This window comes from Nycticebus coucang, chromosome 7, assembly GCF_027406575.1.
Source record: "Nycticebus coucang isolate mNycCou1 chromosome 7, mNycCou1.pri, whole genome shotgun sequence".
NCBI lineage: Eukaryota > Metazoa > Chordata > Mammalia > Primates > Lorisidae > Nycticebus > Nycticebus coucang.
Genome location: NC_069786.1, coordinates 105,545,274 through 105,559,338, shown reverse-complemented (window position 1 = coordinate 105,559,338; position 14,065 = coordinate 105,545,274). Strand labels below are relative to the sequence as shown.

The 14,065-nt window shown below is 40.6% G+C and overlaps 1 protein-coding gene across 7 annotated transcripts in view; it reads left to right on the top strand.

Annotated features, from left to right (window-relative positions):
* The window catches only part of PLEKHM3 (pleckstrin homology domain containing M3), a 180,108-nt gene that overhangs the window by 100,815 nt on the left and 65,228 nt on the right, over window positions 1-14,065 (top strand). For all 7 annotated transcript variants that reach the window (XM_053597635.1, XM_053597637.1, XM_053597638.1 and 4 more), the window contains one exon: window positions 8,653-8,716. In XM_053597635.1, the coding sequence (XP_053453610.1) occupies window positions 8,653-8,716 (64 nt within the window). The remainder of the gene's footprint in view (window positions 1-8,652; window positions 8,717-14,065) is intronic.

Here is a 14,065-nt window from a genome sequence, read left to right as displayed (position 1 = left end):
GATTTATTTGACTTAATGTCATGGAACAAAATGGAATGAGGCCCCCCTACCTTTTCTGTTGAGACTACTGCCTTTGATTTCAGAGGCAATTATCTCTGCATTTTGAAACCCAAGTACCAGCTGCATAATATAATATAAGGGCTCTGAATCATATATGACCTTTTTCCTTTCTAATTTTCATCTTTTTCACCTTTCTCATTACATTTATCTATAAATGAAGCCTAAGTTAGCTTCCCAGTGTGTCAGTTAGTTCTAAAGATGATAAAATAGGAAATGTTAGCATTAGAAACAATTGTGCTGGTTGGTTTTCATTATCCCGGTTTAGCAGGTTTCTTCAGTGTTCTTTGGTACCAGGGAACTCAAGAGTGCTACCTGCCAGTGATATGATTTCCTTTGATGGGTCAGAGATGTGTGGAGTTGACTCTCCTTATCTCGTTTGTCCTTTGGCCATGGTGTCAGGGCCTACCAGATAAACTTGGATTGGCATGACCAGGATTGTCCATGTGGTAGGCGCATTACAGAAGCACTGCCAGACCTGGTGATTAATAGGCCTGGGTGCGGTGAAGTCACTCAATGCACAGAAAGCCCTAAACACAGAAGCCTCATCAGAAAACAAAAGGCAATGTTCTCCTGCAGCAAGGACCCTATTTACCAAGGACTGCTCAGTCAGATAACCTTCAGTTAGTCGCTTTTGGTTCTTAAAACACTGAGGTTTGGGGATTACATTGGAAAAATTATAATTACCTTTTATATAATATTTTAGTAAAAGCTTGAATCATTTCAATTAAGAAAATACTTGCTTGAGTTCAGAAGTTTGAGACCAGCCTGAGCAAAGGTGAGACCTTGTCTCTACTAAAAATAGAAAAACTGAGGCAAGAGGATCATTTACGCCCGAGTTGGAGGTTGCTGTGAGCTATGATGCTATAGCACTCTACCCAGAGTGACAGCTTGGGACTCTGTCTCAAAAAAAAAAAAAAAGAAAGAAAAAAGAAAAAGAAAATACTGTGTGTATGTGTGTGTGTGTGTGCATGTGTGTGCAAACGTGTGTATTTGAAAGAGCTTCCACCTGGGTCTACATCCCATACCTGGCTGGCCTTTCCAGGGCCAGGCTCTGCTAATTATCTCTACTTCCGTGTCTTGAGCTTCTGTTTCTGTACTAACTTCATTTTAACATATAAATATGTCCAAGTCTCTTCCTTCTTAAAAAAAAATAAAATAATAAAATAAATTCCTTTCTTAGTCCTACATCCTTTTGTAGCCATGGCCCTATTTCCCTCTTTTTCTTTAAAGTTAACTTCATAAAAGACTAATCCACAGTACTCAGCCCTCTGCAGTCTGGTTTCCCTCCTGCTCCCCTGAAACCACCCTGTTGGAGGCCACCGATGGATCTGTGCTGCCAAATCTGGCAGGCACTTTCCAGGCCTCAGAAGGGTCTTGCTCATGTCATTTGACCTCTTCTCTGCCTTTGATGCCGCTGGGTCCATCTTCTTTCCGTGGCTTCTCTGGCACTGGCCTTTCTGCTTTTTCTCCTCCCTGTCACCTGCTGCTTCCCAGCCTTCCTCCCACATCCACTCCTTACCCAGCGCTGTTTCGGTGGGGCCCTTCCTTTCTCATGTCCCAGTGTGTAGTCCAGGGCCATCCTTCTTCTCCTGGCTTCCCCTGAACAGCCTATAGAGGCTCAGGGCCCACCAATCTCCTACCTGGACTCACGCTGGGACCCACACCTGGCCATTCTGCCCAGAGTTCCAATCCTCTGCTCCCACATCTCAGTTGCCCTTTCCCCTGCAAAGATGACTCCACTTTCTCATTCCTATGTCTGTAAATGGAACTGCCTAGCTAGAAAACTGATAGCTATCCCAGGCTCTTCCCAGCCCTCACTTCCTGGGAGTCCTCTTGACCTGCGGACTCTGCCTCAGAAATCTCTCTGTGGCAGGCCCCCTCTCTCCTTCTATTCAGGCCCTCATCATTTCTCGCCTAGTTAAAAAAAATTTTTTTCCTTTCCCTCCAGTCTCTCCCTTTGTTCCCTTCTGCTGTCACTGATCTTTAAAGTCACAAAGCTAACCATGTCAATCTCCTTGGGGCACGTCTGTGACGCCTCCTCTCTTTGGGGGTAGGCTCTTAGTGTGGCTTTCTGGACTCCTCAGGTCTTACAACCTACCTTTCTAAGCCCATACCTGGCCATTTCCCCTCCTCATCAGCCATGAGAGCTGGTCTTACACTCTCTGTGCTCTCTTACCCTGGAACTGTTGGCTTACTTGTCTGTTGATCCTCCTGGGCTGCATATTCTCTGATATTAAAAAAACTATGTCTTTTCTAAATCACCAGGGTCCAGCACAATGCCTGGCACATGTTGTGGACCCAGTATCCACTTAACTACAATGATATGTACTGATTTTAGGGCTTATTTTATTTTATTTATTTTAATTTCTTTCTTTCTTTCTTTCTTTCTTTCTTTCTTTCTTTCTTTCTTTCTTTCTTTCTTTCTTTCTTTCTTTCTTTCTTTCTTTCTTTCTTTCTTTCTTTCTTTCTTTCTCTCTCTCCTCCCCCCCCCCCCCCCACACACACACTCTCTCTCTTTCTTTCTTTTTTTGAGGTAGGGTCTTGCTCTGTCACCCAGGTTTGGGTGCAGTGGTATTGTCATAGCTTACTACAATCTCCAACTCCTAGGCTCTAAAAATTTCTCCTATCTCAGCATCCCAAGTAGCTGGGACTACAGGTGCCCTCCATGACACCTGGCTAATTTTTCTATTTTTTTGTAAAGACACGGTCTCACTCTTGCTCAGACTGGTCTTGAACTCCTAGCTTCAAGCAGTCTTCCCACCTTGGCCTCCCAAAGTGCTAGGGATACAGGCATGAGCCATCCCCCTTGGCCTGATTTAGGTTTTTAACCATGATGACAAGTCACAGAGTTGCATAAGGCTGGGTTTCATTTCCATTAAGTTCATGGGAGATGTAGTGTTTTCTGACTAATCACTGATTCTTCAATGAGTACATTAATCATAAAATTAATGCTGATGTGACTGTCTTAAGAGACCACCAAACTTTGCTTGGCAGACACGAACAGCTCCCTCACAGAGTCCCTGAAGTGACTGCAAATTCATCTCTGCATCCCTTGTGGAGCCCTGAGCATACCTTGGTCATACAGGTTTTCCAGAACCCCTTCAGCTAATCAGAGTTTATGGAGAACTGGCCCCAGAGGATCTCTGCTTTTTTCATCTATTTCCTATGTGGCCCCTGTCCCACAGGCTGACTTGTAGGACCAAAGCCACAGCAGGGAAGAGCACTTAGTGTTACCTACATGGGAAGTGCCATGACCCACACTTTCCTGAACTTGGCTTTTAGTCCTTATTTTTACTTTATGCTTCCTCTTGCTTGGTCTACCCAAAGAAAATATTTGGAGAATGTTCTGCAAATTCAGCCTGCCTTAGGGGAAAGAGGAGCTAGCTGTAGTGAGCCTAAGTTATCTGGCCCTGCCTTGGAAACCTTCACCTCCTCCTCTACCAGAAGAGTGAATCCCATCTCTAAATAGCTGGGAAAAAAACTCTAACTACTTCATATTTTATTTATGTTAAAAAGCATCAATATAAGAGATGCTTTTAAATATCTATCAGTCTTTTCTCTCAGGAAATTTATTCTCATATTTGACTGCAATGCCTTCATGCTACAAGTTCTGTCCTCCAAAGAGAAGGAAAGCTGATTGGCATTATCTGTTCTCAAAGTCTGTATTTTTGATGGCCACTACTAAATCTTTTCGATGTAACATCTTCTCCAGATGCAGGAAGCTTGGTTCCTTTATCTTTTCTGCATATATTGCATTTTCCAGTTCTTTGTGTCTGTTCCGACTGACCTCACTTTAATTATAGTATTAGATACTGAAGAGTGATACAGGGTAGACGAGTGCTTCTGGAGGGCTTAGAATCTCTTCTAAAGGGAGAGAGAAAATAAATATGTGGAATATATTTACACACATTAAACGTTAAATACATAGCTGACTTCAGCTATACTGTACAAATAACATTGAAGGAGTATTAGAGATGGCTGTAACCAAAGTTGGTCAGTTATTGTGAGAAGAAGAATAAACAGCATTGGAAAGCAGGAAGGACCCAATCTCACTAAGGAAAACCTGGAAATTCTCTTTCCTGCTCATCAGTCATGTTCACTGAAGTATTCATGTCCAGCACTTAGCACAACATGGGATTATTTTAAGCCCTCAATAAGGGTTTGTTATCTGTATGATAACTGACCGGCTGTCCTACTCCAAGAGGGGCATACATGGGTCATTATGAAAGTTTTGAGATACATAAAAATCAAGAAACATAAAATTCGCACAAACAGAAACAAATAAAGCCCTCCCAGCAACACTGATCTGTACTTGCATGGGTGAATCAGAATGGATGCTGTTGACTCTGTTTCTTGGAAATGAAATAATGGACCATAACACAGTCTGTCTCAAAACTTTCATAGTGACTTGTGCCAGTATACCTTACTTTGTAAATTTGTAAATAATTCTTATATCTTATATACTCCAAGTTTTAGAAATCTTAAAAAGCATCAGTATAAGAAATGTTTTTAATATTTCCCAGTCAGAGCAGAAAGAACTTTAAGTGGCAAAACCTTACAGATATGATATGCTAACCTGCATTTGCTCCTGCTGTAGGTTGCCTTTAAAAAGATTATTTCTTCAATTCAGCTACCCCAAACACCCTCTGTCCCTTGTACTGTCATCCATGGCTGCCCTTGGAGCCCCCTGAAGGCTGTGTCATGGGTTCCTTTTCTGTGCAATAAGTTTGGGTTCCGCCTCCTTACACAGGCTTAACATGTAAACAAGAATAAAAAAAAAAAAAGTCTATGAAACGTTGTATTCTGGATTGGATCCTGGTCAGATAAAGGATTTGGTGAAATAACTGGTGAAATCTGAATAAGATCTATAATGTGTGTAATAGTTCATTTCTTAGTTTTGGTCAATGTACTGTGGTTACATAAGATGTAAACATTAGGGGAAGCTTGGTGAAGGATACAAGGTTATGAACGTTTTACAAGAAAAAAAAGGAAATATTTGAAACTGAAGTAAGTGTGAACATCCTGGGTATTTTCAAGACGTAATTTTTCAAAAATGAGAAAATTGCAAACACCAAAATATACCTTAAATAATTATAGATATTGTAAGTAAAAACAAACAGCCCATCTATGCTCAGCCCCTTTCCCGTCCAGGTTTCTGCTTGGTCCCTTCCAGCAACTCCTGCAGCTCCAGCTGTGCCCTCTGTGCTGAGGTCAGGAGTGACCCTGGCTCTTCCACGTCTCAGTCCCACCGCCATGTGTGCTGTTCCCCAAATAAGCACTTGACTTTGGGCACATATAAAACACAATCCTTTATTCCCTTGCCTGAAGGCCTGGCCTCTGTTCCAATGGCATGACCATCCTGATACCCAAGCTGGATATTTCAGGAGCATTTGACTCCCTTCTCCTTTTACACTCATTCTAAAGTTTCTCGTTCTTTTGTCCAAAGCCTCTTGCATCCACCCACCTACTCCTTTTACCATCCCCTTGTTGTTACCCTACAATAGGTCCTTAGATTTCTTGGCAGGGATACCTTCTTGTGGTCTTCCCACCCTCTCTAACTGCCTTCAGAAAGAGGGTGTGACAAAGGACATCAGCGTGACTCTCCTATGTTAAAAAACTGTCAGTGGCTCTATATTGCTGCTGGTCTAAACAGTAATAAACATCTACCTAGAAAAGCTATGGATGTAGCTAAATTAGGTGGTCAGCTCAAACCCACCTCCGTCCTTCCTCTGCCCCCAACTCTAAGAAAACAGAAGGAGCGCAGGCCTTGGAGTCAGAAAGTCCTGCCTTGAATCTCACCTTTGTTACTTTAGGCAATTTAGTCTTTGCTTCTGAGCCTCAGTTTCCTCCTGTCTCAAATGGAGGCTGTGCTTAACATGCAGGGCTATTGTGAGGATTAAACAAAACGATGCATGTCACCTAGAACCCCAAAGTGTGCTCTTATTATTATTATTGGTGCATAACCCTAGAGTACCTTGAGGAATAGGTCTCTTGATCGTCTCTGCCATGTGTGTGTTATTGAGATGGAAGTTGAGATGGACCACAATCTACCTTCCAGACCAAGGGGCTTCTTTCTATAGGGAAGCTAATCCCAGTGGGAGAAACTGAGCACTTTCCCTATCCCTGCTATCCTGGGACTGTGCTCTCCTTCCTGCCACAGGTGCAGCCCTTGAGCCATTAGAACTGAAAGGAGCCCAGCCTTGGAACTGGATTCTATTTCCCAGAATTGAATGTCCCTGCCACTCCCTTGGTCTGCTCATTCCTGTGGGTGCAGCAGTGCTTTTCAGCAGAGCTCTCCAGTGCCCACCCTACTTTTCAGGAGAGCTGCAAACTAGAATGCACTTACTCCAGTCCTCCATGGGGTCCGGACTGTGTTGAATGGATTCAGTGCACCATCTTGAGTGGCCTAGTACAGTGCCCGGTATACAGTTTGTGCTTAATCAGATTAGATGAATGGATTTAATCTCTAAGATGTGGCAACTAATGCATACTTACTTGAACGACTGAGTAATGAATTTCCCAGTGAGCTAGATTATTAGGCAGGTGGTTCTAAACCTTGACTATACTAATCACCAGGAAAGTTTTTGTTTCATTTTAACACTGACTTCTGGGCTTTACCCATGCATATACCCTGCCATTTTCTAGTGCCTGGCACAATACTTGGCATATCGTGGATAGTCGTTAATTGAGTAAATTAATGGTTTCTTTCATTTAAATCACAAGAAAATTGCATAATGCCACATAACACAAAGAGAGAAAATGTTAGGACAAATGAGTTTTGTTTTGGATTTAGTTTGTACTTGTGGTGTTTTCCAACTCTCTGCACTTTGACATCTGTCTGCTTGCCCATGATAGATTGTTTTTTCCTGTTCATTAACTATCACTTGTCCAGATGCCAGGAACTGACAGCAGCCAAAGATACTGGACTTTGTCAAGGAGTCCCAATTTAAAATATTTGTCCCCATTATTCTCATCTATACCTAGGCTCCAAAAATTATCCTCACTCTACATGTGCTAGTACAACATGTGGAATGTGATGTTCAGTCCACTGTGTGCCATTAAGGAAACCATAGAAGGCTCTAGAAACATGGGTCACAACTCCAATTTTTTTTCCTAAAATCAATTTATTTAGATACAGAATAATATATCAAGAAAGGTAATTAGAATGGGACTTCATTAAACTGAAAAGCTTCTGTACAGCTAAGGTGACAATAACCAAAGCAAAGAGACAACCCACACAATGGGAAAGGATATTTGCATATTTTCAATCAGACAAAAGCTTGATAACCAGGATCTATAGAGAACTCAAATTAATCCACATGAAAAAAGCCAACAATCCCTTATATCAATGGGCAAGAGACATGAATAGAACTTTCTCTAAAGACGACAGACGAATGGCTAACAAACACATGAAAAAATGTTCATCATCTCTATATATTAGAGAAATGCAAATCAAAACATCCCTGAGATATCATCTAACCCCAGAGAGAATGGCCCACATCACAAAATCTCAAAACTGCAGATGCTGGCGTGGATGTGGAGAGAAGGGAACACTTTTACACTGCTGGTGGGACTGCAAACTAGTACAACCTTTCTGGAAGGAAGTATGGAGAAACCTCAAAGCACTCAACCTAGACCTCCCATTTGATCCTGCAATCCCATTACTGGGCATCTACCCAGAAGGAAAAAAATCCTTTTATCATAAGGACACTTGTACTAGACTGTTTATTGCAGCTCAATTTACAATCGCCAAAATGTGGAAACAGCCTAAATGCCCACCAACCCAGGAATGGATTAACAAGCTGTGGTATATGTATACCATGGAATACTATTCAGCCATTAAAAAAAATGGAGACTTTATATCCTTTGTATTAACCTGGATGGAAGTGGAAGACATTATTCTTAGTAAAGCATCACAAGAATGGAGAAGCATGAATCCTATGTACTCAATCTTGATATGAGGACAATTAATGACAATTAAGGTTATGGGGGGGGAAGCAGAAAGAGGGAGGGAGGGAGGGGGGTGGGGCCTTAGTGTGTGTCACACTTTATGGGGGCAAGACATGATTGCAAGAGGGACTTTACCTAACAATTGCAATCAGTGTAACTGGCTTATTGTACCCTCAATGAATCCCCAACAATAAAAAAAAAAGAAGAAAAAAAAAAAAAGAAAGGTAATTAGAGACATCATGTCCAGTCACTCAGTCACTCTCATTCTACAGTGAAGAAGCTGAAACCAGATGGATTTGGGGACTTGTCCAAGATCACATAGCTTGTTAAGGACACAGTTGGTGTGAGAAATCTGATGTCCTGGTTCTCAGGCCTGGATCACTACAGTGTACTCATAGTATTTCTGATTACATTAGAAATCAAAGAATTTTTCTTCCATTGTAGTAACTGTGTTAGGAAGAAAAATATCTGAAAAAAAGAAATCATGACAGGGTTCGCAGAGGGTTTGGGAAGGAGGAGTATAAGTGGAAAGGGGAGAGAGCAAAGGAAAGGAATTCTTAAATGAGACTTTGAAACTTATCAGAAAAAAGTGTGTTTTGTGGCAGCACCACAGTTCACTTGTGTATCTTCCCTTGTTTTCAGAATTTTCCCTAGAGAATACCTCCTTCAGCAGATCCACCTGTATTCCCTCGCTGACCTGCAGCAGGTAAGTGCTCAGGAGGCCACTTTATTTTTGTTCTCCTTCTGTTGATTATGGTCTTGGCACTGAATTCTACCATCATGGGGGTACTTTTCACCATAAGCCCTGATATTCCGTTAATTTTTCTTCAGAACCAAGAAGTAGAGGGAATTTAGTATAAAAACATATTATAGGACAGTACAAAGGTTACTCATACAGTGTTGGAGTATATAGTGGTACAGCCACTTTGGAAGCCAGTTTGGCAATTTCTCAAAAAGTTGGGCATGGAGTTGCCGTGAGACCTAACAATTCTAATCCCAGGTATATGCCCAAGAGACCTGAGAACATATGTCCACATAAAAACTCACACACAAATGGTCAGAGCAGCGTTATCCATCATAAGCAAAAAAGTGGAAACAACCCAAATGTTCATCAACTGGTGAGTGGATAAACAAAATGTTGTACATCTATAATGGCTATTATTTGGCTCTAAAAGCGAGTGAAGTGCTGATGCATGCTGCAACCTAGACGAACCTTGGAAATAGCATGCTAAGTAAAAGAAGCCAGACAGTAAAGAATACATATTGCATGATTCACTTTCAATGAAATGCCCAAAACAGGCAAATCCCCTGACAAAAGGTACGTAGACTAGCGGTTGCCAGAGGCTAGGGAGAACAGAAGACTGCGGAGTGACTGCTAATGCATACGTGGTTTCTTCTGGAGCTGATGAAAGCGTTCTGGAATTAGTGGCGATGTTGCTCAACCTTGTGAATATACTAAAAACCACTGAATTGCTTTCTTTAACAGAGGGAATTTTATGGTACGTGAATTATATCAGCAAACAAATTGTGTGAATAAAAAGATTTAAATTAAGTAAAGTTTAAATGGAACATAACAGAGCCCGTAAGAGTCAAAATCATCTCTTTATATTTTTATTAACACATGGCCCTTTAATGATTGACCAGGTTAGCAGCCAGGAAGAAACTGACCTTTTGTGTGTTCAGCCCTAAGCCTGAATGTTAACTTTGGTTAATCATTTAAATCAACAACTCCCTCTCTAAGAAGCTGTTAGACACTACACGATTCTTTCAAGAGTCAATTAAAAAAAAAATTACGACTACTTTTAGAGCATCTCCAACTGCTGTGATTCTGTTCTTTTGTTGTTGTTTTCCTCTTTGGTGATTTTATCTAGAAGAAATTAGGTCAACTTAAAAACTGTGTTCATATCTTTCAGTTGTTTTTCAGACTTTAAATTACTTTTTCAGGTTTTTAAAAAAATGTCTTTTTTCTTTTAATTAAAAAACTTAAAGACTTTGGTGTTCTGTTTGACCCCTCAGAGGTAGGAAAGTTATTTTTCTTTTTTAAAAATTATCATTATTATTATTATTGTTATTTTATTGTTTGGGATTCATTGAGGGTACAAAGAATTAGGTTATACTGATTGCATTTGTTAGATAAAGTCCCTCTTGTAATTGTATCCTGCCCCCAAGAGATGTGTCATACACCATGACCCCCCTCCGCCTCCCTCCTCCCCTCTCCCCACTTGCTCATTCACCTGCCCCTCCCCCCTTGTATTAGCTCATCTACTGCCTTCATATTAGAATGGAGTACAGGACTCTTGCTTCTCCATTCTGGTGATGCTTTACTGAGAAGAATGTGTTCCACCTCCATCCAGGTTAGGAAAGTTATTTTAAATGGCAGGAATGATTTTAGAGCATTTAGTTGGAGAGGCCTGAGAGAAGAGTAGGGTTTTGATTTCCACTTGTGCATCAAGTTTAAACTTATTTGTACATTGTCCACTCCCCCAGCTCCTTCAGTCCTACCTGCCCTTTACCACGTAAAGCTGCAGTGATCCGCTACCTGGGGTGGAAAGGGTTTTATATATATATATATATATTTTTTTTTTTTTTTTATTAAATCATATTGTGTACATTGATATAATCATGGGGCATCATTCACTAGCTTCACAGACCGTTTACCAAGTTTCACATATAGGAAAGGGTTTTTTTTTTTGTTTTTTTTTTTTTGTAGAGACAGAGTCTTACTTTATGGCCCTCGGTCGTCCAGTGGTGTTCAAGGGACAGAATTGGTTAAAACACTCCTTATACATTTGTCTATTTTCTAAAGTCTATCTGATCACAGTATCTGAGGACACAGACTCTATCACTTGAGAAGTATGCTTAAAGGCACAGAACATTCTTGTAAAAGTGGTTTAAAATAGAATGGGTGGCCTCCGAAGCGAGTACTCTTTGAGGAAGCCTTTCAAAAACGAGTTTTGATATCAGAGGAAGGGAAAGAATTGAAGTAATTCCATATTCATTTTGGGGTATCAAAGTAGTGTATCCATTTGGAATAATAAAGCTTGCTTTTTAAGGCTTCCTGTACCCTGCTATCTTTTTATTTTTGCCCTTTCTTTTTTTTCCCCCTTGTAATAATCAAACCATACATGCCAAGCAGCTTACTTAAATCAGTGGCAGCACTATTCTTGGTCCACCAAGCCATTAGTCCCTGGAGCCTCATAAGCAGCTTAATCAGTTTTCAGCTTCGGTAGTAAAATGATCGAGGCAATCACCAGCTTATCAAACTCCCCATGGACGGGTGGCTAGAGCTCAATGCATCCATTTACTTAACAGCTTACTCTAACTTGGTTCTTTGTGCCTGGCTCTCAGAGCCACAAACTTATCATATTTAGAGGAAGTTTAATTCAATTACCTTTTCTGCCTGAGGTGGGTTAAATTGGATTTAGCTTTGATCTGTCTGCATCTTGACTATCAGCACTGATGGGCACCCTCTCCCCATCTTCCCTGGGTTTCTGAGTAAATAACAAGCATGTTTTCTAGATCTGAATTATTCTTCAAATTGTAAGAGAAGGGACACAAGGACAAAGGAAAAAGAATACTATTACTTTGTGAAAAAGAACGTCGTGGTGGCAGGAAACCCTACGTGACTGACCACCACCAGCCCTACAGGGTCCTGCACTGTTTTGGCCTCATCCTGTGTCATGTCTGTGTCAGAAATGTTAGAGTAAATCATTTCTCCCTATTTGATTCCCCTCCGAACTGCTAAAAGTTTCTATCAAAGCAGATCTTTCCGTCCTATAAAATAACTATAGAAAAGAACTTTTGGTGTATAGATTTTGCAGAGGAAGAGAAGATAACCTAATGTGAGTGATTGAAGACTTTTATAGATCCAATTTCTTCTTAGTGTATTTGATTTTTCCCATTAGTTTTTATGTTTATAAAAAACAAAACATAGACATTTTCCTCTCTGAAAAAGAAAAAGAAAAGGTAAGGGAAAAGGTAAGAATTAATAATACTTAAAGGTGCTGAAAGAACTCTAGTACCCCCCCCAAAAAAAATTGCAAGCTTCTTGTCTCTCCTTGGTTTCGTGTTTATAGGTAACAATCTCTGAAATTGAGCAAAGACTCAATTCAATAATTTGAAGATTTCAAGCTACCTTAATGCTTCTTTTGTCACATTCAAGACAATTTTCCCACCTCTTCTCATTATTTGAATTTACTGCCCTCTTTGCCTGCACCCTCCTTTACTATATTATACAGTTGGATGTGAGGGGGAAACTAGCAAGGACTGACAAGCACTTCGCAAAGGAAATTTTCTCCACTTGTACTGGGAGCTGTCGTCACCTGTCCATTGGTCACTGAGTGCCAATTATTACCAAAATTTATGCTGACAGTAAGTCCCTAATGTCTATATATTTCACCATTGATTGACTTGCTCACTGTGTATTACTAGCATATCGAAAAGGGATTATTTGAACAGCACTTCTGTCTGTAATCAGCATCACACATACCGTAGAGCCAAGTACTCCTGCCGAGTAGCAGGGCTCGGAGGGGCCTAACCCGGTGGCAGTGGCTCTCCGGGTCCTAGGAGCACTATGTGTACCACTTAGAGTCACACATTTCTTTAGTTTGGAATTCTGTTAGAAAAATGTATTCAATTAATATGTTCTTTAAATGTAAATCTAAACAAATATATTGTTGATTATTTTTTAAATAAAATCTTACAAACAGGACGATGCCTGTGGCCCAAGGAGTAGGACGCCATTCACATATACTAGGGCCAGTGGGTTCAAGCTTGGCCCCAGCCAAAACTGCAAAAAACAAAAAAAAGAAAAGAAAATCTCACAAACAAACTTGCTTTCAGGAGATGTGAATGCATAGTGGTTTTTTAAACTGACAAAGTAGTTCCTTAGAAAGGATTTAGTAGAAGAGGACTAAGCGAATATGAATTATTGGACAAGTATTGGTGCATGTTATGAAACTAAGGCACTGTTTTGAAGAGCTTTCTCTTGGTTTGCTACTTCAAGATGGGGAAATAGAATAGAGTTTGTATTTTGTTATTTTCAGTCTATTCAGCAGTATCACAAATCTATGAAAAGGCTCTAAGATAGAAATACAATAAAAAGACATGTTCACAAGGGCCAGGTGTGGTGGCTCACACCTGTAATCCTAGCACTCTAGGAGGCCGAGGCTGGTGGGTTACTTGAGCTCACTAGTTCACGACCAGCCTGAGCAAGAGCGAGACCCAATCTCTAAAAAATAGCCAGGCATTGTGGTGGGCATCTGGAGCTACTTGGGAGGCTGAGGCAAGTGAGTTGTTTGAGCCCAAGAGTTTGAGGTTGCTGTGAACTATGACACCATAGCACTCTACCAAGGGTGACAAAGTGAGAATGTCTCAAAAAAGAAAAAGAAAAAAAAGACATGTTCACGTGAGATAGCAGGAACTCTTCCATCACTTTCAATGCCTTAACTTCTGGAATAGCTGTCCCCTTTTGTCTGTGAAGTATCTGACAAACCATCCCTTTGTTCACATCCCCTTGGCTTGTTTAACATTGATAAAAAGTTTCCAAATTTCGAGTACATTAGTATAAGTAAATTCATGGTCAAGAGTTCTTAGTTGTTCTTAAGGAGAGAATCAGAACCCTGGGGTTTAATATGTCATTCCTTGGACTGTGTAAACAATAGGAGAATTCTTCTGAAGTTCCTTCTACTGGCTGAAAGAAAAGGTCAGGTTTGACCTCAAATTTTGGCTACCTGTGCTACCGTGACAAAACCTAAAATGTATATTAATGACCAGCTCTTCTGGTATTACACACCTTTGGGACATATGTAAGTTAAGCATTGAATGACTCTATTTGTGGTAATTCCTGAGAAAGGATACTGGATGATCCCATGGGTGAGGCGTTTGGTTAGAGCGGCCCCTCTAGCCCACTACTTCAGCCCCCAACACACACACCTCTCTTGTGAGACAGTCTAAGGAGCTGATTTCTCATTATTTACCTTCCGTGGGCCTAAATTTCCAAACTAGACTCCACATTTAAGTTAAGGCAATTTAGATTCTAGTTAATATGAAATAT